Source organism: Electrona antarctica, assembly GCF_951216825.1.
Source record: "Electrona antarctica genome assembly, chromosome: 9".
Lineage (NCBI taxonomy): Eukaryota > Metazoa > Chordata > Actinopteri > Myctophiformes > Myctophidae > Electrona > Electrona antarctica.
This window is the reverse complement of record NC_136790.1, coordinates 36,334,233-36,361,469: the sequence shown is the minus strand read 5'-3', so window position 1 is coordinate 36,361,469 and position 27,237 is coordinate 36,334,233. Positions and strand designations below refer to the sequence as shown.

General features: G+C 41.3%; 2 protein-coding genes across 4 annotated transcripts in view; one reads left to right on the top strand and one right to left on the bottom strand.

Annotated features, from left to right (window-relative positions):
- Positions 1 to 362: 362 nt before the first annotated feature.
- nol8 (nucleolar protein 8) overlaps positions 363 to 27,237 on the bottom strand; it is a 31,923-nt gene continuing 5,048 nt past the window's right edge. Inside the window, exons 1-19 of one of the 3 annotated variants that reach the window (XM_079511086.1) lie at positions 21,545 to 21,658; positions 19,894 to 20,071; positions 15,971 to 16,033; positions 15,570 to 15,648; positions 14,990 to 15,149; positions 14,372 to 14,691; positions 13,711 to 13,734; positions 13,353 to 13,606; positions 11,566 to 12,980; positions 10,555 to 10,707; positions 9,712 to 9,819; positions 8,684 to 8,780; positions 7,960 to 8,095; positions 7,627 to 7,704; positions 6,511 to 6,863; positions 4,804 to 4,936; positions 2,339 to 2,403; positions 1,000 to 1,082; positions 363 to 724 (exon numbers count right to left, since the gene is read on the bottom strand). In XM_079511086.1, the coding sequence (XP_079367212.1) occupies positions 665 to 724; positions 1,000 to 1,082; positions 2,339 to 2,403; positions 4,804 to 4,936; positions 6,511 to 6,863; positions 7,627 to 7,704; positions 7,960 to 8,095; positions 8,684 to 8,780; positions 9,712 to 9,819; positions 10,555 to 10,707; positions 11,566 to 12,980; positions 13,353 to 13,606; positions 13,711 to 13,734; positions 14,372 to 14,691; positions 14,990 to 15,149; positions 15,570 to 15,648; positions 15,971 to 16,033; positions 19,894 to 20,017 (3,705 nt within the window). In that variant the 5' untranslated portion in view covers positions 20,018 to 20,071; positions 21,545 to 21,658 and the 3' untranslated portion in view covers positions 363 to 664. Of the gene's footprint in view, positions 725 to 999; positions 1,083 to 2,338; positions 2,404 to 4,803; positions 4,937 to 6,510; positions 6,864 to 7,626; positions 7,705 to 7,959; positions 8,096 to 8,683; positions 8,781 to 9,711; positions 9,820 to 10,554; positions 10,708 to 11,565; positions 12,981 to 13,352; positions 13,631 to 13,710; positions 13,735 to 14,371; positions 14,692 to 14,989; positions 15,150 to 15,569; positions 15,649 to 15,970; positions 16,034 to 19,893; positions 20,072 to 21,544; positions 21,659 to 27,237 lie in introns of those variants that run through there. The other 2 variants (XM_079511084.1, XM_079511085.1) reach the window with 2 other exon arrangements.
- The window catches only part of cenpp (centromere protein P), a 116,179-nt gene continuing 110,869 nt past the window's right edge, over positions 21,928 to 27,237 (top strand). Inside the window, exons 1-6 of the mRNA XM_079511089.1 lie at positions 21,928 to 21,952; positions 22,058 to 22,075; positions 22,942 to 23,078; positions 23,407 to 23,573; positions 23,896 to 23,984; positions 25,904 to 26,001. Of these exons, the coding sequence (XP_079367215.1) occupies positions 22,948 to 23,078; positions 23,407 to 23,573; positions 23,896 to 23,984; positions 25,904 to 26,001 (485 nt within the window). The 5' untranslated portion in view covers positions 21,928 to 21,952; positions 22,058 to 22,075; positions 22,942 to 22,947. The remainder of the gene's footprint in view (positions 21,953 to 22,057; positions 22,076 to 22,941; positions 23,079 to 23,406; positions 23,574 to 23,895; positions 23,985 to 25,903; positions 26,002 to 27,237) is intronic.

Here is a 27,237-nt window from a genome sequence, read left to right as displayed (position 1 = left end):
GTGTAGAGATGCTAGGTTTGATGTTCACCTCACATCTTAGTTGTTTTGAAAAACGTGTGTTCTTTGCACTCCATTTACGTGAGCATTTATCCTGTTGACTAGAGTTCATGTCATTTACTCTGATCTTACACTTTGTAAATCACTCTGAAATAAGAGTGTCTGCTGAATGCCTACATTGTAAACTGTAAAAGGGCTTGATATACATCATTGCACGCCTTGCCACGCAATATGTTGATTGTGTTGTGTGACACTGGGGGCACATTAACCAAATCCAACTTCTTTGTCATTTTTGTAGGACAGTATTATGTTTAGGACAGACAGACAATCGTCAATCAGAGAAATGACATGAGATTTCATGAGCGTTTCATTTACATTTATTATTTCAGTTCAGCTTTACAGCATATCTAGCATACAGAATGTTTGAGGCCTGACATTTTTTATCAAAAGCAAAAATCGAAATTATGAGAAGACAAATTAAAGTAAAATAGTTATCATAACCGTCCCTGTAGAAGACTGTGGCTGTACTGGTCAGCTCCCAGTAACCAACAGCAACAAACTGTAGTTGTACAGGTCAGGTTGAAAACTTTTCGATGTGTGTGTACCTCCTGACCACCTGTACAGGGCAGCTCCCAGTGTCCAACTGTAGAAGAGTGGTTGTGCGTCTTCAGCTTCTGTGAGAAAAGTTGACTTTCTTCCGGGCTTCTCTATGTTTCTTACGGTAGTCCTGCACACACACACACACGCACACACAGACGCACACGCACACATGTAGGGCAATTAACCAAACATATATTGAACATCTAACCATAATAATTAATCTTGCTCATGTAGGTTAATCGAACAATAGAACAAATCTTTTCAATACATATCATCCATTATATACCAGTAAAACACACAAGAAACAGGCTTGCAAATGTGTATTTTGCTGGTATGTATAAACCTTATTATTATCATTCCACACCAACAGCAGAAGGTCAACAGAAACTGTGGATAGCCTACCTGGATGAGAGAATTCCTCTTCTCCTCCCATGCCTCCTGTTGCTCCCCAAGCTCAGAGGAACGACAGAATAACTTGGGCCCCTCTGTTAGAGGAGAGGAGATAAGAGAAGGAGAGGAGAGAGAAGGATAGTAGGGGAGGAGAGAAGGAGATTATAAGGATAAGGGCTTATTTTACATTCTGCTTTTTTGTAAATGAATGCAACACTTTGTCATGCTACAGTGTACATGCACCTCTTGGTACCACAGCACCTCAAAGGCCCTTAAAACAAGGCTCCAGACTTCCCAAAACAAACTGGTCAGGCTCCTACTTGGCCTCACGCCCCGAGTACAGCATCTTGCAATGGCTCTGGTCCACAAGATTCGATACACCACCAAGATACCCATGTACCTGTCTAAAAACCTCCTTAATGTTAACGACGTCCACACCCACAACACCAGAGGGAGTGCAACAAACCATGTGCAACCCAGATTCGGCACAAACAAGGGACTAAATTATTTTCGCTCCTATGCCACCAAAATGTGGAACGCCCTACCAACAGTCACATGCAAATCCCTTGACTCCTTCAAAACCGCTCTCAAAGGGCACCTACGGACGGTTGCAATTCGAAACTGGCCCCCGTACAATCTGAACCCCCCCACCGCGCATCCCTTTTTCCCCTCACTGTATACGTCTCTTTTCCCTTTTTACCTCCTTTATGATGAATTCCTGTTCTCTTTTTTTTGGGCTGTATAGAAGTGTCTATTTGTATGTCTCTAAATGTTTTGATGAAGCATTACTCTTGTAAACAAGTGTAATGCTTTATTGGGTCATCCACTCACAGTTGACAGTCTTTGTATTGAGTTGTGCTTGAAATGTACTGTAATTCTGCAAACTGTTAATAAATATTTCAATCAATCAATCAATCGCACAAACACAGCAAACATATCCAATCTTACAATATTGTTCGGCAATTTTTGGTACTTTTGAATTTATTTTTAAGTAAATTTGAAAATGGTTAAGCCTGTCTGTGTGTTTCATAAATATGCAACCAATGAAAAGTATTAACAAAGAGCTTGTGACAAAATTACAACTACATTGGATCACAGGCTCTATTTTCCTCTTTTCCTGAAAAGTAACACTTTTGGACATTTTCAAGATTTCCACCCGACAGTAAAGCTCATGAATTATAATGATCAGTTTGGCCGCACTGATCAATAACTTGCAAAACAAAAATAGTCTTAGCATTGTGTTTTTATGTTTGTGTGTCTATTGTTTATGTGTGTGTGTTTGCATGCGTTTATATATGTGTGTGTGTGTGTGTGTGTGTGTGTACAGTATGTGTTTATGCGTGTGTCTTACCGGTCAGTCTGTAGTCATCAGCACAAAAGAAGAAGAAATCTTTCTTAACTGGAACTGGAACAGGCCTACACACACATACGCACACACACAATATAGATTAAGTAAATATAAAATCGATAAAGACAAGTAATATACAGAAACATACCGAATAATCTCATTCAGGTTGAAGCAGCCCCTCTTATTAATAACGGCTACTTATGACCAAAATCAATCATTTGACACAAAATAATCATTTACAAATGACATTAGCATAAAAGCAGTCCATTAGCTTCTGGAATTAGAACTCCCCAGTAAAACTGATGTAATATGGCATCACAATCAGCTAAACTACTTTTACCATATACTGTATCTGCAGCTATTTAAAAAAATCACACCCGTGTGAACTGAGTGGTGTAAGGTTTTATATAGCATGATCAGCTGTGGTCTGACGTAATGTCTGACGTAATGAAATAAGGTAAGGTATTATGTAGCCTGATCAGCTCTGATCTGACGTAATGAAATCACACCCTGATGTGATTTCACAACTGGCTTTTTCTGTGCAGAGAAAATGACCATGGTTGCTACGGTCATCCAGTTCACCCGGGTGTGATTTAATTACGTCAGAAATTATTTTGAACATAGCAACCATGCTCATTTTTTTCTGCACACAAAAGCCAGTTGTAGGAGTGGTTTACACCACTCAAAAATAAATCTTGAAAAAACGTGAACACAAATCTTGTGGTACACAAGATTTTCTAATGTCTGAAGACAAGACCGCTGTACCACTACCTTAAACACAGTGTTGTTATTAGTAGGAATACACAAAGAACAGAAGAACCGGGGAGGAAGTGGACTAAGAAAGGGGAGGAACCAAAACCAGTTCCTTTTTCTACACAAAAAAAATGGTTTCCAGATTGAATATTTGAATTTGGGGATCCTTGACATAAAAATGTTTGAAAATGTACCGTAATAATGTCATAGTAGTGTAATACGTAATGAATGATGTAAAATAAAATGGTAAACGGTGCATTTATATAGCACTTTTATCCAAAGGCACCAATCTGCACAATGGGAGCAATTAGGTGTTGAGAGTCTTGCTCAAGGACACTTCGACACTAACTCTGGGGGAGCCCGGGAGCCACTCTACCCCTGAGCCACTGCCACCCCTAATGTAATGTAAAATAGCTTCAGTGCTTTATTGCAATAGCATTTATACTGACGTTCAGTTAAATATAGTATCACTCACTGTTATTTTCTACATGATTTGATGAAACTGTTAAATCATTTTCTCCAACCACACTTCCTGTTTCTAGAGCGTAGCCTATTTGCACTTCTCGTCAGGTCTGCGACCGCAGACTTTGTGGTCAAGACGTTGATGAAATCATTTTTCCACACTGAATAATTAGCTGCTTTGAGTTGTCTAATTCTCTGCTGTATCACATTTGATCTTTCCTCTTTTAACATCACCCAGCTAGCCAATGGGGTGACAGGTCTGCACAGGGATAGCTATTCAAACAGGTATTGGCTTACGATATGGAATTAAAGTTGCAGTCTCAATTTTAACTTGAAGTATTGATTTGATTCATGCTACTACTGTTATATAAATTATTTATAATGCACTTTACATTTGCGTGAATCTAAAGTACTACATATATAAATAAAACACCAGTAAATGTTTGGTATATTACATATATAAATAAACACCAGTAAATGTTTGGTATATTACATATATAAATAAAACACCAGTAAATGTTTGGTATATTACATATATAAATAAAACACCAGTAAATGTTTGGTATATTACATATATAAAAAAAACACCAGTAAATGTTTGGTATATTACATATATAAATAAAACACCAGTAAATGTTTGGTATATTACATATATAAATAAAACACCAGTAAATGTTTGGTATATTACATATATAAATAAACACCAGTAAATGTTTGGTATATTACATATATAAATAAAACACCAGTAAATGTTTGGTATATTACATATATAAATAAAACACCAGTAAATGTTTGGTATATTACATATATAAATAAAACACCAGTAAATGTTTGGTATATTACATATATAAATAAAACACCAGTAAATGTTTGGTATATTACATATATAAATAAAACACCAGTAAATGTTTGGTATATTACATATATAAATAAAACACCAGTAAATGTTTGGTATATTACATATATAAATAAAACACCAGTAAATGTTTGGTATATTACATATATAAATAAAACACCAGTAAATGTTTGGTATATTACATATATAAATAAAACACCAGTAAATGTTTGGTATATTACATATATAAATAAAACACCAGTAAATGTTTGGTATATTACATATATAAATAAAACACCAGTAAATGTTTGGTATATTACATATATAAATAAAACACCAGTAAATGTTTGGTATATTACATATATAAATAAAACACCAGTAAATGTTTGGTATAATAAAAGTAATGATGTAATCGTACTCTATGGTGGTCTCTCCACTCTCCTCCTCCTCTTCGTCACGTTGCTCCTCCTCTTCATCAGAGCTGCTGTCTTGGAAACGAGGGTCTGTTTGCCATGACACCTTGGGTCCATGGAGAGTTTCCACACTGTACTCTGTACGCACGCACGCACAGACACACACACACACACACACACACACACACACACACACACACACACACACACACACACACACACACACACACACACACACACACACACACACACACACATTATAAAACCAAAGACTATAAAAATAGGACCAAATGCCTCCCTTCCTGCTTGGTACTCGGCGTCAAGGGTTGGATTGGATTGGGGTATGGCAACATACAGTACTAGCGTCAGGTCCAGGAAAACAGAAACAGGAGATAGGGCCTCTAAGGCCACATGGCTCAGCAAAGCTTACTTAAATCAACCACAGAACAACCTTTTTTTAATCGACTAAATTGATCAGTCTGATTAACCTGTATTATACTTTGTTATCCAATGGTGGTGTGCAAAAATAGCAACATAAATAGTGAAAATAGCTGATCTAAAGGCTTTGTTATTTTCACAATTGTTTAAAAATCAAATCATTCCTTAACCGTAATCGAGCTAACCGTTTGAAATAATTGTCATACTGATTTGAAGTCCTATCGTGATATCCTATTAAAAAAACCCCAGATAGGATAACAATGACCAGATTAGATACAGTCTTTAAACCATTAGTAATATTGATAATAAGTGTACAAAACATTTTGACAAGATGGGCCCGGGATCACCCATGATCAATATGTCTGCCACCGATTGATGTGTATGTACTGACATCTGTTTTCCATTCAACCAACAGCTTCCCTTCATTCTCCAGGCCCAGGCTGCCACCTGCTGGATACACTCTGGTACAACAGCAGAAACGGTTTTAACTAAATATTTTGCCCAACTGTCATGAAAAACAAACACAGCGTTTGCTTGGGAAATCATGTGGTTTTACTGTAGCATTTAAAGTCTTTGGTCATTCACAAAAATACTACTGTTTGGAGTTCTGTAGAGACATGGTGAATATGCATAATGACTGTGGGTGTGATTTGATCCTGTAACTAACTACACAGGAAAAGGCATTGATATTTTGTCCAGGGGCTCTGAACAGGATTCACAAACTACAGCTCTTGTGAACGCAATGACCTTCTGCAATTATTTTAGAAATTCACAAAGCGCAGCTACTGAGATTGCAGATGCATGGAGGGGAACAGAACCAGCAACCTTCAGCTCACAAACCTGCTCTTTAACCTCTGAGCTGCATGTCACCCTGTTCAACATGTCTTTACCATGTTATTATGGATTCCACCAATGTTATAGGATAGAAATTGGAGCAGTCAGCTGTGGGGTGGGGGTAGGGAACTGTGACGGACATTGTGCATTTGTTTGTTTAACTGTATGTAATGTGTTTTTTGTTGTTGTTTTTTTATTTTATTTTTATTTATTTGTAACCTCTGCGATTGTTATTGTTGCAACCGTTATAAATTTGTTCTGTATTTATGGACCTTTCCTGATGTTTCTTCGAAGATTTTGTTTGTATTTGTGCTGCCATGGGGATGTGGGGGGGAAAATATATGTGAATAATTGTTTGAAATTACTATGTTGTAAAGAAAAATCAATAAACATATGTTAAAAAAAAAGAAAAAAAAAGTTATAGGACAGATAGTCTTTACCCGTTTCCTGCTTGCTTTCCAGTTGGGCGTCGTCTGAGAAGAAGGAAAACTTGAAGCCCAGGCCCTCGTCCTGTTGTCCTGCAGCGAGGTCAGAGGTCATGTAGGTGGACATCAGGACGTCCGTCTCTGCCCTCGGTCCTTCACCACTCTGCTCTTCCTCCTTCTCCTCCTCCTCCATCTTGTCCCAGCCCAGACTCTCAATCCCCTCTCCTCGGTCGTGGCTCTTCTCATCCGTCTTGTGGTCTGTAAGACCGAAGGCAGCCTTCAGGTCCACGGAGACGTCGTAGTAGATCTCTGTGGACACCTCTGGAAGCTGAGATGCTTCCTCCCTCTTCTTCTTCCTGGAGGCTTTACTGAAGGAAACAAATTTAACCCATTCAGGCCTGACGTCGAAATTTTAAAAAAAAAGTTTTCTATATCATGACAATTTTCGGAAAGATTTGAGGCACATTTTAACGATTTTTCAAAAATAGCAGACCTACAAGTTCATAGCGCGCCACTCGGTGGCGCGCTATGAGCTTGTAGATCTGCTATTTTTCAATAGCTAAATTATAACAATGTTTAAAACACCAAAAGGGGTTCCCGCCCCAAAATGGGTTAATGGTTAATGTGGTTAAACGCTAACGTGACATGGATGCGTTCCAGGTCTCAATGGATTAAAAAAAAATCATCAATGGGGGTGGCATGGAGGTGATGAGCCTGTGGCACTGTTGAGGCGTTATGGAAGCCCAGGTTTGCTTTGATAACAGCTGTAAGTTAATGTGTATTGTTCAGTCTTATGTCTCACACCTTCCTCTTGACAATGCAACCTAGATTCTCTGTGAGGTTCAGGGCAGGCCAGTTGGCTGGTCAGTTAAGCACAGTAATACCATGGTCAGTACACCAATTACTACTAGTTTTGGCACTGTGGGCAGGTGCCAAATCGAGCTGGAAAGGAAAATCTGCATCTCCAAAAAGCTTGTCAACATACTGAAGCACTCCATCGTAATTGTTAAATCTCTTTAACCTCTGAAATTCATTACAAATGATTGTATTACATTACACCTCTGAAAACCTGAACTATTTGAACCTCATTTCGGAAGAGAGAGAGATTGAGAGAAAAGGAGTATGTTCTACCTCTCCTTGGGTTGTTCTTCTGTTTTTGTCTCGAAGGCGACGTGTTCTTGTCTGCTGGGATCATAATGTAACACATCTCTGCACGCACGCCACACACACACACACACACACACACACACACACACACACACACACACACACACACACACACACACACACACACACACACACACACACACACACACACACACACACACACACACACACACACACACACACACACACACACACACACACACACACACACAAAGTTACTTACATATCACATTTAGAAAGTGTGTTATCTGAATGCGTTTGTCTTGTTGGTCTTGTGTGTTTGTTTGTGTTTATTACCTGAAAGTCTTGGCCTTGCTGGGTGTGTGCGTGGTGGTATGTGTGTCCAGGTTGATGTTCAGAACACTCTGTAGGATGGTGAGATTCTTGCTCTTCTCTTCAGCCAAATCACCCTTCTCCCCTTCCTTCTGACTCCCTGAAGAACCACAGAATACACCTTCACAAAAATAAACCAACCCACAGAGCCACACCCAGATATTGGCTTGGGCAATATACTGTATATACTGTATATATTGGTCAAGAGACCACTTGAAACGCAACAGCCCTATTCTGGGTGAACAATAGTCAGAAATAGCAGATCTGCAAGCTAAAAACGTGTCGCAAAGGCGACGCACTGAGAGCTTGTGGATCAGATACATTGGCATTGGAAAAGGAAATGTGAAGAGAAAATGTATTTATCTTACAAGGAATTGTACATGTGATTGACTCAATTAAGTAAAAAATAAATAAAAAAACAACCACAGTCATCTGTTTTTTTTTTGGCTTTTTATGCCTCTATTGATAGGGAAGAGTAGTCAGACAGGAAAGGGGGAGAGAGATGGGGAGTGACATGCGGCAAAGGCCGTCGGGCTCGGGAGTCGAACCCGCGGCACACTGTCCGGTTGGCTTGGCAGCCTAGGTGCCCAGACGGTTGAGCCAACCCTCCGGGTCTTCTATGGTTTTACTGTCTGACCAGTATGGGTTTAGTGTAAACATAACAGTAGCTGATAAAGCATTTCCTCACCTGGACCTTCCTCTCCCTCTTCTTCATCACTCTCCAGGAAGTGTGAGTCCATCTGGAAACGCGGGTCCGACCTGAACCGAGACTGGAGCGCCATCAGCTACAAACATGACACGACACCAGTTATGGATCAACCAAACAACTTGTCCATCAGCTACAAACATGACACGACACCAGTTATGGATCAACCAAACAACTTGTCCATCAGCTACAAACATGACACGACACCAGTTATGGATCAACCAAACAACTTGTCCATCAGCTACAAACATGACACGACACCAGTTATGGATCAACCAAACAACTTGTCCATCAGCTACAAACATGACACGAAACCAGTTATGGATCAACCAAACAACTTGTCCATCAGCTACAAACATGACACGACACCAGTTATGGATCAACCAAACAACTTGTCCATCAGCTACAAACATGACACGACACCAGTTATGGATCAACCAAACAACTTGTCCATCAGCTACAAACATGACACGACATCAGTTATGGATCAACCAAACAACTTGTCCATCAGCTACAAACATGACACGACATCAGTTATGGATCAACCAAACAACTTGTCCATCAGCTCACACTACACTGTTCTCAGTCACATTTCATTTTACACTGATGTAATGTGATGATTTGATATAGCATATTGTGATGTAAAACCAGCTGACACAGAATGCCTGTAGGCTACTTCCTTTCCTATTAAAACACCCTGGCTAATATTCCTAAAACACCCTGAAGGACTGCTCTCTCCTTGTTGTCTATGCAGATTTATGTTGGCGACTTGTTCAACTTCACATACGTTATTTACAGTAGATATATAGCACGTATACTGCTTGCTTGACCACAAATGTAAAGAATGTTATTTAGATTTGATGTTTACCTGTATCCTAGTTACTTTGTAGCACTCTATGTGACCATTTCATCTGTCATTTGTTGACTAGGGTTCATGTCATTTATTCTTACCCTTTTAAAGTCACTCTCTGCATAAGAGCATGTGATGAATAGCGTATGTAGAGTCTCACCTTCTGTCCAGCTCTGCCTTCAAACTGAGGTTTGATCTGAAACCTGCTGTCTTCATCATCACCATCCTCATCATCACTGTTGTCAAACAGCTTAGAGCCTGAGGGCTTCTGGAAAGACATTACACATGCACACACAGTTACAGGAAATAAATAGACTCATTGTTACTAGTAAAGTTCACCAGAACATCATTGGGACTTGGGAGGGTTGTCTAGCTTTGTCTCAAGATCGTCTTTAGACTTTGAAAAACAAGTGTTATACTGTAGCTCACTGGCTCTCAAAGTGGGGTCTGAGGACCCCCAGGGGATCTTGAGGGGCTTCCAGGGGGTTCCCAATTAAATGTTTTTTTTTGTGGCTTTCGCCTTTATTTTATATTTTTTTATGGCGGGACAGACAGTAGGCTGACAGGAAATGAGGAGAGAGATGGGGGGGTGACATGGCCGTCGGGATCGGGAGTCGAACCCGCGGCACACTGCCAGACTGGATTACCAGCCAAGGTGCCTGGACCGCTGAGCCACGGCCCAGGCCGGGGGGTTCCCAATTAAAATAGTTGCCAAGTGGACCTATATAGATCTGCAAGCCAGAGAGAGTACAAATGGGCAGCGGTTTGGTTCCATTTACCAATGGAACCAAATGCCCTACTTTATCACAAGAGTGTGACACAGAAGTAGTGCAAATAATCTACAAGCTCACAGCGCTTCAAATCACTAATTTACATTTATTTTTTTGAAATAATGATTAAAATGGAACCGTTTTGGATATTGTAGATGCACATAGCATAGATGAATGACATCATTTTGTACATACACAACATGTGTACACATTTATCAACCACGCCCACATACCTGTTTTGCCTCATCATCCCCCGAGTCCTTGTCGTTTATTTGGCTGTCCACAAGCAGGTTTTTTTTCACTGAGGTCTGTTTGACTTCGTCATCATCATCATCATCATCAGAGCCGAAGACAATGTGTTTACCGCTCCCAGCTGCTGGAGTGTCCTAATAGAAACATCACAATAATGATAAGAATGATAAGAAGAAGAAAAGAGAGTTACAGCACATTTTAACAGCGGGCGACAGCCTGGCGTATTTTCCCGGAAGTGTGTTATTTGTCTATGGGACCTGGCAACTACTGGCGATAACAGGCGAAGAGGCGATAGTCGAACAGTGGGCGGAGGAAGGTCGTTCAAAAACATGAAAATATTTGATCTTTTGGATGACATTGTCCGGCGATAGCCAATCAAATTCATGTGTTGCTTTGTTTTCCCTCCACGCGGAACAGTGATATGTTTACATTACATACGGTAATGACAGCAGGAATGCCCACTAGGAGATTTCTAGCGCCCAGAGTCGCAGCTGTTAAAACATAGGGTGAAGCCTGTTTTATGCTCTGCTGCACAAAGGTGTCACGTGCTGAACATAGCTCAGTGTGCATCACATTGTGACGCATAGTGAGCTTGTAGGTCTGCTATGTCTTCATCTGAGACAAAGTATGACTCAGGCTTAAAGGAGTATAGTTCACCCAAAAAATGACATGCTTCTCACATGTACGCCACAGGAAAAACAAACAGTCCAAACTTAATGACAGGATGGATGAGCCAGCCAAACGAAATATGTGTGAAACTACTATATGCTGCTCACAAAGAAGGGAATAACAATTTTGATCTATTCAATAGTTCATACATAATATTTATATTCCTATATTTGCTTTCTACCGTCTGTCTGATATGCCATCGCATGGCGGTGTCGCTTGCCGACAAGATCTGTTCTTGTCAACAAGTGACACAGCCGTGCAACAGCATATAAATAAGTCCTACTGTAAGCAGAGAGAGAGAGAAGAGGTAGAGAGGTAGTCACCACGTTGCCCAGAGCTCCCTGAATGATCTTCTTGTGCTGTTGGACCAGTTGGACTCTGTGCTCCATGGCCGCCAGGCGCCTCAGGTTGGACTGCCTCTGCTTCTCTTCATCCGGCTCTTCAGCCACTCTGACTGAACTCTCCTCTTCCTCACTGGACGACGAGTCGTCAGAGCTCGTCTCGTGGTTGACCCGTGTCACCGACTGCTGGTTTGAATCCGGCTCTCTCTCCGGAGACGAGAGCGTGTTGGTGACGTGTTGCGTCCCTGAGCTTTCTGTCTCCTGTGGGTTTGAGGACATTTGTTTCTGCTTTGTTTTTGAGGACATTTGTGTCTCCTGTAGTTTTAGGGACTGTGCAGTCTGCGGTTTTGAAGGCATCTTTGTCTCTCGTAGTTTTGAAGATGTTTCCATTTCCTCTGTTTCTGAGGACGTCTCATCAGTTTCCGAGGACGTCTCATCTGTTTCTGTGTCCTGTGGTTCTGAAGAGGTTTCTGTATCCTTTGGTTTTGAAAAGGTTTCTGTCCTCAGTGTCACTGCTGCGTTCTGTAACTCTGTCGTGTTTAAGCCAGCCCGTCTCGGTTCCTTCATTCTCTCCTCTTTCGTCCCTTTCTCTATTATCAGTTTCTTTGTCCCCTGGAAAGCAGGGAGACATGTCACCTTCTTCCTCATTTCCTTTTGCCCGTCATCATCACTGGTATCCTCCAAGATGGCTGCCAGGATCTCGTCTGGCATGATTCCCTTTTTGGGGGCTCGTGGTGGCTTGGTGTTGGCACAAAGGATGCTGGGAAGTGGAATTTCTGTTGATCTGGAAGGGATGTCGGCGGCCAGTGCTTGTGTTGTTGAGGAGGCACTCGGTGTGGGTGGACTTCCTGTCTGGGTGGTGCAGGGGACTGTGGGAAGAGTCGTTTGTGAGTCTGAAGCCAGCTGCTGCAGGTCAGCCAGAGAGATCTCCAGTCTGGGACAGTTTGAGAAGAGAGCCTCATACTCGCTGTCGCCTTCATCACTGTCATCATCACTGCTGTCATCATCATCATCAGTTTCACCACAATCATCAGCAGCAGCGGAAGTCTTCTGGACATTTTCTCCTTGTGAAGTGTCTATGTCAGAGCTACTGTCTGCATCTTGATCATCATCATCATCCTCCTCCTCCTCCTCCTCCTCCTCCTCCTCCTCCTCCTCCTCCTCCTCCTCCTCCTCTTCCTCCTCATCTCTCTCAGACTCTGAGGAAGGCGAGTCCGTTCTAGATGCTCTCTCCTTCTGGCTGAGGCTCTTCAGACGTTCTCCCTGCACCTCTGCTGTGTTCCCCGCCTTCCCTCCGCTCCCCCTGGCACTGTGAGGAGCTGGAGGTCTCTTGGAGGTCAGCAGTTCATCAGTGTCTGCCGAGTCATAGTCGTCCTCATCTTTATCAGCCAAGACACCTGGAACCACAATCACAGTCACACATGATGCTAGGTTATTGGTTTACCAGTGACACTACACTGTCTCTCTGCATTTCATTTGATGCGTTTACCTTGCTTATTGTAAGTCGTAAATGTAAGCATTTAGGCAAATCAGAGACATCTAGTACTGCTAGTTTTCTATCCTACCAGGCCCTCTAGTACTGTTGGTTTTCTATCCTACCAGGACCTCTAGTACTGTTGGTTTTCTATCCTGCCGGAACCTCTAGTACTGCTGGTTTAGACTGGTTTGGTTCCATTTGTACACTGGTCCGTGACCAAATGCATAGCAAAGTCAGCGTTCTTGAAATAAAAAAGTTTGACAGGACAACCAATGTGATAGAATACAGGTACCCTTATGCTGCTGCCGGGACCTGCCAGAATTGTCCAGGAAGTCTTCTCCAACCACTTCCAGACGGTCATCCTCTTCCACTTCTTGCCCCAGTGCACCCTGGGAGCTGCGTTGGTTCTTCACTAGCCTGCGGATCGCCTCATCTGAATCGTCGTCGGCGTCGTCGTTCAACACGCACACCGCCTTCGGTCGCCTCGCCCCCGCTCTGCCGTCGCCGTTATGTAGAGGAGTGCTGGGAATGTCTGGGGCCTTGGACCTTGGATCAGTGGGAACACCGGGCCTAGAACCACAATGAGAAGCAGACCTAGGATCAGTGGGAACACCGGGCCTAGAACCACAATGAGATTATGAGAAGCAGACCTAGGATCAGTGGGAACACCGGGCCTAGAACCACAATGAGAAGCACAGACCTAGGATCAGTGGGAACACCGGGCCTAGAACCACAATGAGAAGCACAGACCTTGGATCAGTGGGAACACCAGGCCTAGAACCACAATGAGAAGCACAGACCTAGGATCAGAACAATACCCCCATAAGAGAAGATTTTCTTTTTAAATAGCGGCTGTATAACTATTCCTCATCTTGCTGGGGACTCCCTGGAACCCCCTCAAGGACTACTTTTGAGAACCACTGTTCTATAGTAACAGGAGGTCATCTGAACGCGTAAAGGCCTATTCATACTCCAGTTTTGGTCAGTATTAACAGAGAGATGTGTTTGGGTGAGTGGTGAAGTGCTTACCACCGCGGCGTGACGTCATGTTGTAGTTTACAGAGAGATGTGTTTGGGTGAGTGGTGAAGTGCTTACCACCGCGGCGTGACGTCATGTTGTAGTTTGGGTGAGTGGTGAAGTGCTTACCACCGCGGCGTGACGTCATGTTGTAGTTTAGAGATGTGTTTGGGTGAGTGGTGAAGTGCTTACCACCGCGGCGTGACGTCATGTTGTAGTTTTCGATGGTCACCATATGACCTAAAATTGGACTATGAATAGGCCTTAACAGTCTCATCAGTCTCAACGTCTACCTGTGAGCTGCATCGTCCACAGCAGAGTGGGTGGAGTCCACGGGCGTGTCCTCAGGCACTGTCCGTCTCCTCTTGGGCCTCCAGGGAATGGACGGAGGAAACTCGCCCCGCCTCTTCTTGCTGATGTCATCGTCACCTCCCGTCAGCTCCCAGGTGAGCATGGAGACGGGGGTGGGGGTCTCGTCGGGGGTCTCCAGTCTCTTGATGTTGTGGGAGTGTTTGGACGGGTCGTAAGACACCGTCTTGCTCCGGTTCCCACGGCGGACCGTCAGCTCGACCACGGGGAGGACCCGCCCGAACTTACTGACCACCCAGGAGCCCTGTCACACACCACACACGCAGTTAAAATAAGTGTTAAATAGTGGTAGCTCTTCATGTTGGGTTACCAATTTTAACCAATTAGAAATAAGACCTCATACAGGATAAACAAGTGTTCGAAAATCGAGTTGAATCGAAAGGGATGAAATGGATAAAATGAAACAGATAAATGAGCAGCAGACACAAATGGAACTGAAACACAAGCTGATAAAAATGTATTCTCATCATTCATGTCTTAGCAATTACATTATTTAGTTACTGTATAACTAAGCTACAATAGAAACCCCCTGGCAGTGAGACCTCGTGTCCTGGTACTTCAGTTCCTGGTACGGCTGCCTTCATGTGGAAGTTCTCCACCCCAGCCTTCTTCAGTGACTCCAGAACCTGCTGCATGGGGTCTGAAGGCGGCTGCTGCTGCTGCTGCCTCTGTTCTGACAGGGCCTGCCTCTCTTCTGCTAGCCTGAGACAAACAACACACCATCTGATATACTGCATGTCATCCTAAGAGATTCAGACCTCATATAACAGCAATATACACACATTAACCAAGCCATTTAGGACGGGAACCCCTTTGGAGTTTTTTACATTTCAAGACGGCGGGAATCCCTTTTGGGGTAGTCGTTTGCAGTATATAGCAACATAAATGTATTGTGCAAGTTTTTCTGAAAAGATTCCAGGGACCATCCAGAAGCAAAGATTTGAGTCCAAAATGTTATATATATATATATATATACATACATGTATATTCAAAGATTTTCACGTTAAAATTTTTTTTTTAGCTCAAATCTAAAATGACACAGGTGGTTTCCTGGTCTTAGTCGGTTAAATAATAATACACCAAAGGCTTTGTGTGTATACATACAGTACATAATATACTAACCTGTCTAGGAAGCTCTCCTTGGCAGCTTCTATCTGCAATGTTCCTCCTTTCCATTTAGCCTTATTCAACACACTCGTACCTGTGAACAACAACACAAACAAACAAACACTCACATTCAATCACAGCAATAACACAACACTAGTATAACAAAAAACTAACTAAACTAAGTAAGAACGACCAGGATTTTTTTTGCCAGGGAAACAAATAAATCTTCAAATAAATGTCTGGCTGATTAATTGGTGCATCTCTCTAAGAACAATGTAAAGAAAGTGTATTTCACAGTGTGTGTGCACGTGTGTTCTTATACTATACAAATTCCATACAAATACAGCATTTCAAATGTCATATTATAATAAGTGATAAGTCATTAAAAAAGTCACATGTCAATGAAGATATCTTACATCTTTTGAATTCTGCATCTGTGATGGTGATGTTGACGTAACCAAAGGTCTTGTATGGAACTCCTGCAGAGAGACACAGTCAATGTATACAGTAACTCATTCACAATGCTTATTAGTGTCACGGTCAAGTATACTTTTTGTATCCACTTAAAGCAATCGGTAACTTTTTGTGTGTGAATAATACCTATCAGTATGGAAGAGTATGATAATACAATATACAGTTGGAGGCCATCGATATTGTCCTTTTCTTTTTGCTGAGGTTTGCGTGATCTGCGCAAAAGGACAGTTAACCCATTCTGGGCGGGAACCCCTTTTGGTGTTTTAAACATTTTTATAATTTAGCTATTGAAAAATAGCAGATCTACAAGCTCATAGCGCCGAGTGGCGCGCTACGAGCTTGTAGGTCTGCTATTTTTGAAAAATCGTGAAAATATTTATTTCAGAAAACTGGAGGATTTAGAAGGATTTTTTTTTAAATTTTGAGGTCAGGCCTAAATGGGTCAAATGATAAGGGACAATATCGGTGGCACCCAACTGTAACTAACACATCTGCAGTGGTTGTAGACTTGTAGTTAGTCTGTTGAGAAGATTACTGTAGAACAGACCCGTATGGGTCCATTTGGTTTCATTTTCCGCTCTCAAGGGTTCAATTATTGCTAAACATCTGCATTACTTAATTTACTTAATTAAGGAGTCTACACAATTAGAGAATGTAGAAGAATTTCTATTTTGGGTCTGAGAGGCTCAATGTCATCAAATGGTGGTCCGTGGCTCAAATACCGAATAAATAAAGGGCCTTGAAATCCACTGCTGTAGAATTTAGATCCTGTGGTATAGTAGGACACCTATTGGTTGACAAGTGGTACTGCCTGAAGGTCCAAATTCAGTTTCCTCTGAGCATTAGTATAGGCCTATCTCACAGCATTTCCCCGCCCCCTTTTTACGCCCCCTTTTTTTGCGGTCCATAGGCTTCCATGTTAAAAGAGGTATTTTCACAAGCCACAAACTACCGTTTTGTAAAGGTAAGGTTTATTCTACTTATTTGAGTTGTTATACCATTGTGTTTTCTTCATATTATTATCGGTCTTTGACATTTTAACATTAGGAAATGTACTTAGATTCTCCAGAGAAAAAAAGTGTAAATGCCTAATGTTAAATGACACCACTATCTACCGGAAGTGGGCGTGGAAAGGGGGCTGTGAGACAGGCCTATTGTCACGATACTGGATTTCAAACTTTGATATGATATATTGAAATACCAATAAAACATTTTTTTTAACATTGTAAGTACAAATAGAAGCTTATACATTTTCATAGTAACATAACATAAACCAAAGTGCAGATAAAAGTAAAGTTGTGAAGCACAACAGCATTTAATGTCTTTCTGACCATAGTCAACCCCATCATCTAGGTTTCTATTCAGATATTAACCAATGCAGAATTAACCATCCGGTCTTTCCAGGCTGATTCGCTGCGTTCCGTGAATGTGTATTGTTGTCACTTCGAAGTGACAAAACGGGATCCGAATTCACAGAACGCAGTGAATCAGACTGGAAACAAGGCTATTTCCAAACAGCACTTCTGCTGTTTTGTTTATCTATCAAAACGGACTGCGAAGGTTTTGCCATGCCATCTAGACAAGCCTTTAGCTTACATAAATAGAAATACGAGCAACAATAAGAACACAGCAGAGTGGCAGATGAGTAAGGCTGGGACCAAGGCTGGTGGAGCGGAGGATAGGAGCAGGGACACCGCTGACTATTACGTTGCCCTACGCATGTTTGTGCTGCCCCCACCCCCCCACGAGAGTGTCGCGTTTCCTCATGCAGATTGGCTACTTTCGCCGTTTGATAACTTTGATTTGTCCTAATGTTGGTGCTCAATAACAATTAAACGTCTGCTAGACCAGGTGTGGAAGAGGGGCTGCTTCAGTGCCTCAGCTCTGGGCAGATTCACATGGGCAGAGAAAATTATGTTAAGAGGATCGGTTTGGCACATTTTGTTGCCCTACGCACAGTGCGTACTGCGCATATGCCTGGCGACGGTACTGGATAGGAGAAAAGACACTGGCGTGTGTGAGCTACAGAGCGAGTCTACGAGGCAGGAGGGGAGGGGCTGTACGTAGCACTCCAGGGCCGCATATGTGTCTCAACCAACGAGTATCGATACATCGATACTATGGAAAAGTCATATTGAACCGTTTTTATTTTTCAGAATCTATATTTACTGAGCATGCATGCATAATCTATTGCAGCTGTTCCCAGGTTTTTTATTTTGCCCCAAGGCCAGGCTACACTTTCACCACCGGTTAATTATTATACGGGGTGGCAGTGGCTCAAGGGTAGAGTGACCGGATGAGAACCCCAAGGTTCCCAGTTTGAACCCGGGCTCCCCCAGAGTTAGCGTCGAAGTGTACTTGAGCAAGACTCTGAACCCCTAATTGCTCCCGATGTGCAGATTGGTGCCTTGCATAGTTTCCTCTGGCATCGGTGAATGTTTGAATGTAATGCACAATCTCTGTAAAGGGCCTTGGATAAAGGTGGTGTAAAGGTGGGATAAATGTGCTATATAAATTTACCATTAACCCACAATTTATAGAGAATTCCTTTTATACTTACATATACAATATCTGACGTTTTCCTTTTCTGTCTATTCTTATTAAATATTTTTGTAAGAGCAAATCATTGTAGCTTGTGAGGAAAATACTTTTAAAATGTTCTCCTCCTTCATTTAAAGTGGCACTATGTAACTTCCTTTTAATGAATAAATTGTAATTTTGTCCAATGTGTATGGTAGATTACAATATAACATGTACAGTTGGGTGCCACCGATATTGTCCCTTATCATTTGACCCATTTAGGCCTGACCTCAAAATTTTAAAAAATCCTTCTAAATCCTCCAGTTTTCTGAAATAAATATTTTCACGATTTTTCAAAAATAGCAGACCTACAAGCTCGTAGCGCGCCACTCGGTGGCGCGCTATGAGCTTGTAGATCTGCTATTTTTCAATAGCTAAATTATAACAATGTTTAAAACACCAAAAGGGGTTCCCGCCCAAAATGGGTTAACTGTCCTTTTACGCAAACCTAAGCAAAAAGAAAAGGACAATATCGATGGCCTCCAACTGTATACCATTGGGGTAGTTGTATTTTGTCTCCCTGGTCTTCTATTGAGACTTTTAGATTGTGTCAAAGGTCATGTCTCACCTAGACACAGGTCAAAGGTCATGTCTCACCTAGACACCGGTCAAAGGTCATGTCTCACCTAGACACAGACAGGACTGGCTCGAATTTTGACCTGAAGGTTAAGATTACATTTATCCCCTGAGCAAGCAGGCAGGCTCTATTAGCTCAATGTTAAGCATTTCAGAACTTGCGCAGGAAACCAGGTTCAAATCCAGGGTAGAAGTGGAAAGTTACAAAAAGTTCAAACTCCATTGACAAGCAGTATGTGATCACGCACAAGCGCTCAAGCTCTCAAGTCTCTCCCAAAATCCCTGCTCATGTTTAGAACATGTCAAATAATGCTCCTGTTCACTCGCCATCACCACAACAAGCCCAGTTTGACTGTCACTTCAGTGTAGAATGTTTAATACAGTTGCCAGATAAGAGTTAATCGAACAGGTAGTGTTGGGATCTTTTACGAGTCTGGTTCTTGAACAATTCCCTCTGAACGACTCTGCAAGGCACTTTAAAGGTTCCTTTTAACAATTCCTTAACAAAAAACCTCCATATAATATAATTTAGGCAAATTCCATTTCGGTCCCTGGAACAAAATATTTTGAGATGAGGGTCCAAGGCCAAATACATAATTTGGGGGTGCTTGGCATGAAAAAGTTGTTTAATTAATTTGTAGAATCGGCCTCAGTAAATTTTACTGGGATGATCTCACAGGTCTGTGTAGTAATGATCCTGTCATCCTACCCTGGTCGTCCCTCCTGGTTCGGAGCTCCACGTCCTCCACCTCTCCAAACTTTCCAAAGCGTTCCTTCAGGTCCTTCTGGGTGATGGTGTGGCTGAGTCCGCCCACGTACAGCCGTCTCATCATGACTGCAACCAACTACAACCTCTGTGTCTGTCCGTCTGTCTGTAGGGACTCAGCCTGCATGACAACAAACACAAAGACAGCGCTTTGCTGTTGGGCAGAAACCTCTTATCTCCATATTCTAACTTTTTGTGTTTTTTTTTAATTACTAATGCCCCACTTGATCATACTACAGCGTCACACAAAAGCAGCATATCTGCAAGCTCGAAATGTGGCGCAGAACCGAGCTTTAAGCTTGTAGATCTGCTACTTTTGCTCAATTTGAATTTGAATCCTGAAAAGTTACAGTTTTGGACATTAGGTTTCCACCCGACCGAGACAATATCCACTGTTGATAGTTGATGTGCATACTGTAGTGTATATTCATTCAATTATATTCACAGATATTTGGTGGTGTTGGTGTCACTCCCTAACAATTTCATGCAAGCTGATTTTTTATTTTTACTTTTACACTTCACTTACATGATCAGAGATCTAAAATCAATCAATTAATATACCGCACGTAAAGACTACAATTTGGAATATTGTCATAAAAGTATACACAATTGAACAATTGATATTTCTAGATTTGCTAAAGTTGCATAAACAATACGTGTCTCATAATGATGTACCTTTACCATGCATGTTTAAATACATTAAACTACTTTGCATTACTGTGATGACCATTTGTCTAATATATTTTATTTGACATTAACATTTTTGGACGAATAGCCAAACGAATAGCCAAATAGGTGTCCGTGTCCACTCTTACATTAGAAGGTTTTTCTTTTGGTATAGGCGGTTGATGAATTCCTGTTCTGTTCTTTGTCTATATAGAAGTGTCTATTTGTACGTCTCTAAATGTTTTGATGAATTGAACATGGTGGACCCCTCTTGTAAACAAGTGTAATGCTTAATTGGGTCGTCCACTCACAGTTAACAGCCTTTGTATTGAGTTTGTGCTTGAAATGTACTGTAATTCTGCAAACTGTTAATAAATATTTCAATCAATCAATCAATCAAACTACAGTACGAACCCAATACAACAACAACAGTACAGTAGTAGTACTAGTTTACTATTGCAAAACCGTTCTCAAAGCATTTACAAGTGGCTGCAATTCCTTACTGTAGCCTACATGTTTTTTTTCTAACCGTTTATATGATGTTTTTGCATAGTACTGTATATTTGTTATTTGTATGTCATTAAATGTTCTATAAAGTATTCAATCAATCAAATCTCATTGAAATACTGTAATCGACTGTAATCTGGGTTGTGGGTACAAAATCCTTTATCGTCATAACATTGATGACACTGATTATTTAATAGATATAGTTAAGCAGATAAATTGTACATTATTAAATAGTATATGTTCCAGTATGGCACAGGACGGAATTAAATAGACATTATTAGACAACATATAGCTAGGCTAAAGGTTAATCGTGTTAACACGATACCAACAGAAAACCGTTTTAAAATCCCCAACTACATAAAACAACAACAAACAAGTGTTATTGAATTAACATGATAATAAACACAGAATAAATGTTTACCTCACATGTATCCAGATTCCAGTAGGAGTTACACTCACTCCTCTCCGGAACTCCCGAGAACAACATTACATGGTTCCGGGGGGAAAGGTTCCGTTCCGCTTTCCCTTCATGACGTGTATGACGCACACATCAGACGTGCTCATTTCATCGCATTTTAAAGGGGGGGACGTTAAACATTAATTTGTATTGTTAGGTAGATAGATGTAATGAATTAACTCAATCTAATATCCAATTACAATCTTAACTCTAAATATTATTCATAATATCAAACACTAAAAAGAACCAACGTTATATTTGATTTCACTGATACAGACAGTAACGTTTACCCCCATGTGAGGTCATGAGTGGTACGGTCCTCAGAGCGCCAAGCTGAAACCCCGAAACCATTTGTACACAAACACAAGCAAGGTGAGGAATACAATATTCACTTTACCACACTCATTTTATTCCCTGGAAATAAAAACGTCTGGGTTTCCGAGGCTACACTCATAATAACATTATTATGTTTTGTAGGTGACACAAGACTTTATTGTGTGTGTGTGTGTGTCTGTGTGTGCCATGGAATATTAATGACAGACATCTCAGCACTTGCTAGCACTTTTGAGCATCCTTTTAGCCGCAACTCGAGAACTATGTTAACCAATTATTGTTTACATAGAAAAGGTAAACCAAGGGTCCCGAAAGGGGCTAAGAATTAAGTATTGTGTAGTGAGGTGGAAAGCCTGGTGACACTTGACAGACAGACAGTGAGCCAGTCAGTCAAACAAACAAACAAACATACTACTACTGAGTACAGTGCTGCACCCCCCCAGGACCCCCAGACATGATTGCGTCCTTTCTCAATTTAGTAAGGATACATGATACATCATGCAGGCTATTTGCATCACTGTTGATAGGAACCTTTTTTGAACCACTTAAGTTCTTGAACATCCCTATTCTGAAGAGAACATTTGCAGAAGATACACTATTTTCAGCGAAGAGGTTTGGTTCGCAGTGCACCCCCTGTTACCTCCTGACCATTTGACCCAGATACCTCATGAACGTCAGTCAGTTGGAGTTGGGCCGAAACATTGTACACACACACACACACACACACACACACACACACAGTGCTCAATCTCCCTTTTTTCCTGTCGCATGCATTGACTGCCTGCTCACACCTGTCTGTTCCCACTGTAGTAGTAGTTTAAGAAATAAAACTCCACTTTCAAAGCCTTTTTTGTTATTAAGCAAAGGCACTGGACCATGACGTGTATGTCTGTCTGTAGCAAACAAGTTATTGCTGTCCATATTTTCCATCTACGCATCTTAATGCAGTCTATATCTACGTTCAAAACAAAAAATACTGTATTCCTATAGTGCTATATTAGACTAGCAAGTGTGTGTGTGTTTTGCAGGAAGACATGGATCAGACGGCAGCGCTGCAGGCTCAGGCTGAAGGTCTGCGTGCAGAGATCACAGCGTTGCAACAACAACGCGACCACAACCTCACACCCATGAACCTGCATTTAGGAGATCACATGCAAGACTTGCTGTGAGTGTCTACTCGAGGGCTGTCACGATTACACATTTAAGTACTGTACTTAAGTTAAGTACAATTTTGAGGTATTTGTAGTCTTCTTGAGTATTTCCAATTTCCAATACATTGACTTCTACTCCACTACATCTCAAATCCAAATAAGACGCGTCACATCGTGACCCATTGTGAGCTTGTAGATTCTCAAGTGCATTTTTAATTCCGGACTTTTACTTGTAACAGAGTATTTCTACAGTATATTGCAGTATTGATACTTTTACTTATGTAGAAAATGTGAGTAGTTTTTCCACCACTGCTGGTTTACGTATTTATATTGTCTCCACAGAGGGTTACTGTGCAATTCCAGGGCAGGTGTACAAGCCGACAGAAGACGGCAGAATGCGATTTCTCTCCTGAAGGCTCAAATCAGAGAGTCGCAGGAGAGCCTGGACCAACAGACCCAATTTAATAGCTTCAGCCTCACCACCTGCAACTTCCAAACCCTGGACTTGAGTAAGAACTCTTTTATTATTATTATTATTATTATTACAAACCCTGTACACTTAAAGGGAAACTTAAAAAAATATATATGTTAATGACGCTTAGAACGCTTAGGTTTTATGTGGATTCAAATAAAGAGTGTGTGTGTGTGTGTGTGTGTGTGTGTGTGTGTGTGTGTGTGTGTGTGTGTGTGTGTGTGTGTGTGTGTGTGTGTGTGTGTGTGTGTGTGTGTGTGTGTGTGTGTGTGTGTGTGTGTGTGTGTGTGTGTGTGTGTGTGTGTGTGTGTGTGTGTGTGTGTGTGTGTGTGTGTGTGTGTGTGTGTGTGTGTGTCCAGGTGCCACTAAAGTAGTTCAGAAGGTGTGTCTGGCTGGTCAGTGTTGTGATCTGCTCTTCCAGGTTGAGTTCCAGCTTTCAGAGGTCAAGGTGAGCAACAACGGTGTGGTGTAGTGTGCGTGGAGCGGTGTGGGTCTGTGGAGAGAGAGGGTGGGAGGAAAGGACGGAGGAGGATCTCAAAATTTTTTTCATTCCTTGAAAATATTTTGTGACAGGGACCCCCATTACAATATTTGTGTTGTTAAAATGTTTCAGAAATATTCCAAATGTTTCCATGACGTGATTGGTTATTTTCAAATGGCCAATGTATTCAGTATATGGTTAAACTGATTTTGAGGCATCCTGGAGTGCCAGTATCAGCTGAAAGGGTGTTTCACTTTAAAACACTCTGAACCAAGAGATTCTTAAGTTGAGAGTTTTTAGGTTGTTTGTTTCAATAGCCATTGTATTAGTTATGCCCCGCCCCCCTACCACTGTATACTGTATAAGTCCATTGAAATTCAAAATCCATTTTAACCATTGTAGACTCATTGAAAACGCATGCCACTGGTTCTGGTGACTGATATTGTCCTTCTAATGTATGAGGAAGCTGTGTTTTTTTCAATGATCTTTTTCATTTTCAAAAAGATGAATTACAAAACAAATAAAAAAACGTACACGTTAGGACTATAGGGGAACGTTTAGTGAAAATAGCAGATCTACAAGCTCTGTTGTGAACTGGTAGATTGGCTATTTTTGGAATAAATTATTGGGGTAGAAGGAAAAAAGGGGGGACCCCAGGACTTAGTGAAGTATATAGGGTTTAAAGACCACCTGTGTGTGTGTACAGAAACTGTCTCCTACCAGCAGAGCGCAGTAGAGGGTCACAATAGAATGCTGGGTTCAAGTCAAGACCAGTCTCACAAATAATTGCAATCAATGATTCGTGTTTTTGGCATTGAACATTGGAATATCTCATTTCATTTAATATATAATTACCTGACTTTCCACTTTTATAAACTTGAAATGTATGAAAACTCAACTGTGGTCCAACCTTTTCCGGATCAGGGCCCACTTGAAAATGTTTAAAGTGTTTGCGGCCCACCAATCTGACCACTTAAGTAGTCCGCTGTAGGGTCGGGATAAGGAACCGGACCAGAAGAACCTCAGGATCCGGATCCAACATTGAGATACTAGGAATCGGTTCCATCACATTTGTGCTAGACAATTAAATACCAGTGGTTCTCAAACCTTTTCATTTCAAGGACCAACCATAACTCTGAGATGGTAAATATGGAACCAAAATGGACTCTTACCGGTCCATTTGGTTCACTTTGTACCCTCTCAGAGTTACAGACTTCTAAGGGACCATTTGGAACCCCCTATAGGAATTGTTAAATGTTAATGTTTGATTATCATTACAATATTATTGCTTTGAGTTTGCTAATTATTTGGGGGCCCACTTGCAATACCCTTGTGGCCCACAGAGAAAATGAATACTTACAAATGTCTGTCATGGGGGTCCCTGTCCCTGGCACAAAACCTTTTCAAATCTGGGGGTCCTTGACGTGACAATGTTTGAGAACCACTGGTCCCCTCCCCAAGACCAGACCGGAGGGATTGGCAGTGACTGGGACTATGTGGGTGGAATTGGAATAACGATTAAATTGTGAAGAAAATGATTAATGACAATAATACACATGTGATCAGAAAAATGATGTTAAAAGTGACTGCATGGGTCTGGGCCATGGCTCAATGGTCCAGGCACCTTGGCTGGTAATCCAGTATGGCAGTGTGCCGTGGGTTCGACTCCCGATCCCGACGGCCTTTACTGCATGTCTTCCCCCCATCTCTCTCCCCATTTCCTGTCAGCCTACTGTCTGTCCCTCCATAAAAATATAAAATAAAGGCGAAAGCCTCAAAAAACACACATATATATATATATATACATATATAAAAAAAAGTGACTGCATGCAGCCTGCACAAATGTAATGACTGAAATGTGAAATGTTCTTGTGCCGTTTCCGCAGCTAGAAGATGGGACGGAGAGGACGGAGAGGACGGTCACTGGTCTGAACGTTGTCCTGAATACTGAACACATCCCAGACTTGAGCAGTTTTGTGACTCGGTAAGACGAAGCACTTAACCCACATTGTCACAAACCTAGAATGTTGTGTTTATGTGGTTGATGATTGTATGCTTTTACCGACAATTGTGCAATGTTTTTGCAAGATGTTGCGAAATAGCTGACTTACATGCTCACAGCTGTTACACACCTACAGTACATGACAAACAATACCAGGGACATCCATGAATGCAGCATTTTTTATAAAAAAAAACATGTTCAGGTCATATTGTACAATAGATTGTACAATATGCCCTGAACCTAAACCTTAAAGGACACCATGCATGGCCCTCATTTATCAAAGTGATAAAAAGTGATCATTCCAATGTGACTTTTGACGTGACTTACCTCACGCCAAAGCTCACGTCTGGTTGTCAGCTAGCTTGTTTTTCTGTCATAGACAAAGCGTAACAGCATCGTCTGACCAAATAGGCATCTAAACATATGTATTCACTCCTAAAATGTATAGCTATAAAACTAAGCAATAATACATGTGAAAGAATATATATTTTGTAAAGGTATACATTGACAATGTGTCATGAAATTGGTAGGATAGGTTAGATGCTTAATCAAACTTTAATGTGTATTAACACTTACAGTGTTAAGTGCATACATGCAAAAGCATTTTCGGGAGTCGGGACCGGCGGCGGCAACCACCGTATGTCCTCTGGAGTTATGTACAACCTCCGTTAAGGATAGAAACCCAACTACAAACCTGTGCCCAGCACTGTACAGTTGATCTCTCCATGCTGTGGATTTATTTGGGCCACCGGGAGATCGGAGATATAACCACCCAGCACACACCAGCCTTCATCTATTAATGTTTATGCATTACTTCATCATTCACTCCATAAACTTTGATTATGACTGCCTTGCCAAGCTATCACTCATTAACTCACCTGCCCTACATGATTGATTCAACATGCACTGCTCACGATTATATTAATATACAAACGTATTCCGTTCATGAAGATGCAACTGTGATGTGTGATTCATGTTGATTAGCATTAGACTACTACTTGACAAAGGTTGTACCCTCTGAATACATGGTATGTTTGTGTATTCAGACACGGTTGACCTATCTTCATCAGTTGCTAGTGATACTAGTAATGACTGGTGTGTGGATTAGCAAAAAAAACAGTTTACATGTGTTTTATTTTATTGCAGTTCAGTCTTGATAACACCAATCAGATTCCAGTGTGGTGTGGTCGCGGCGAAAAAGAAAAAAAATCTGATTTA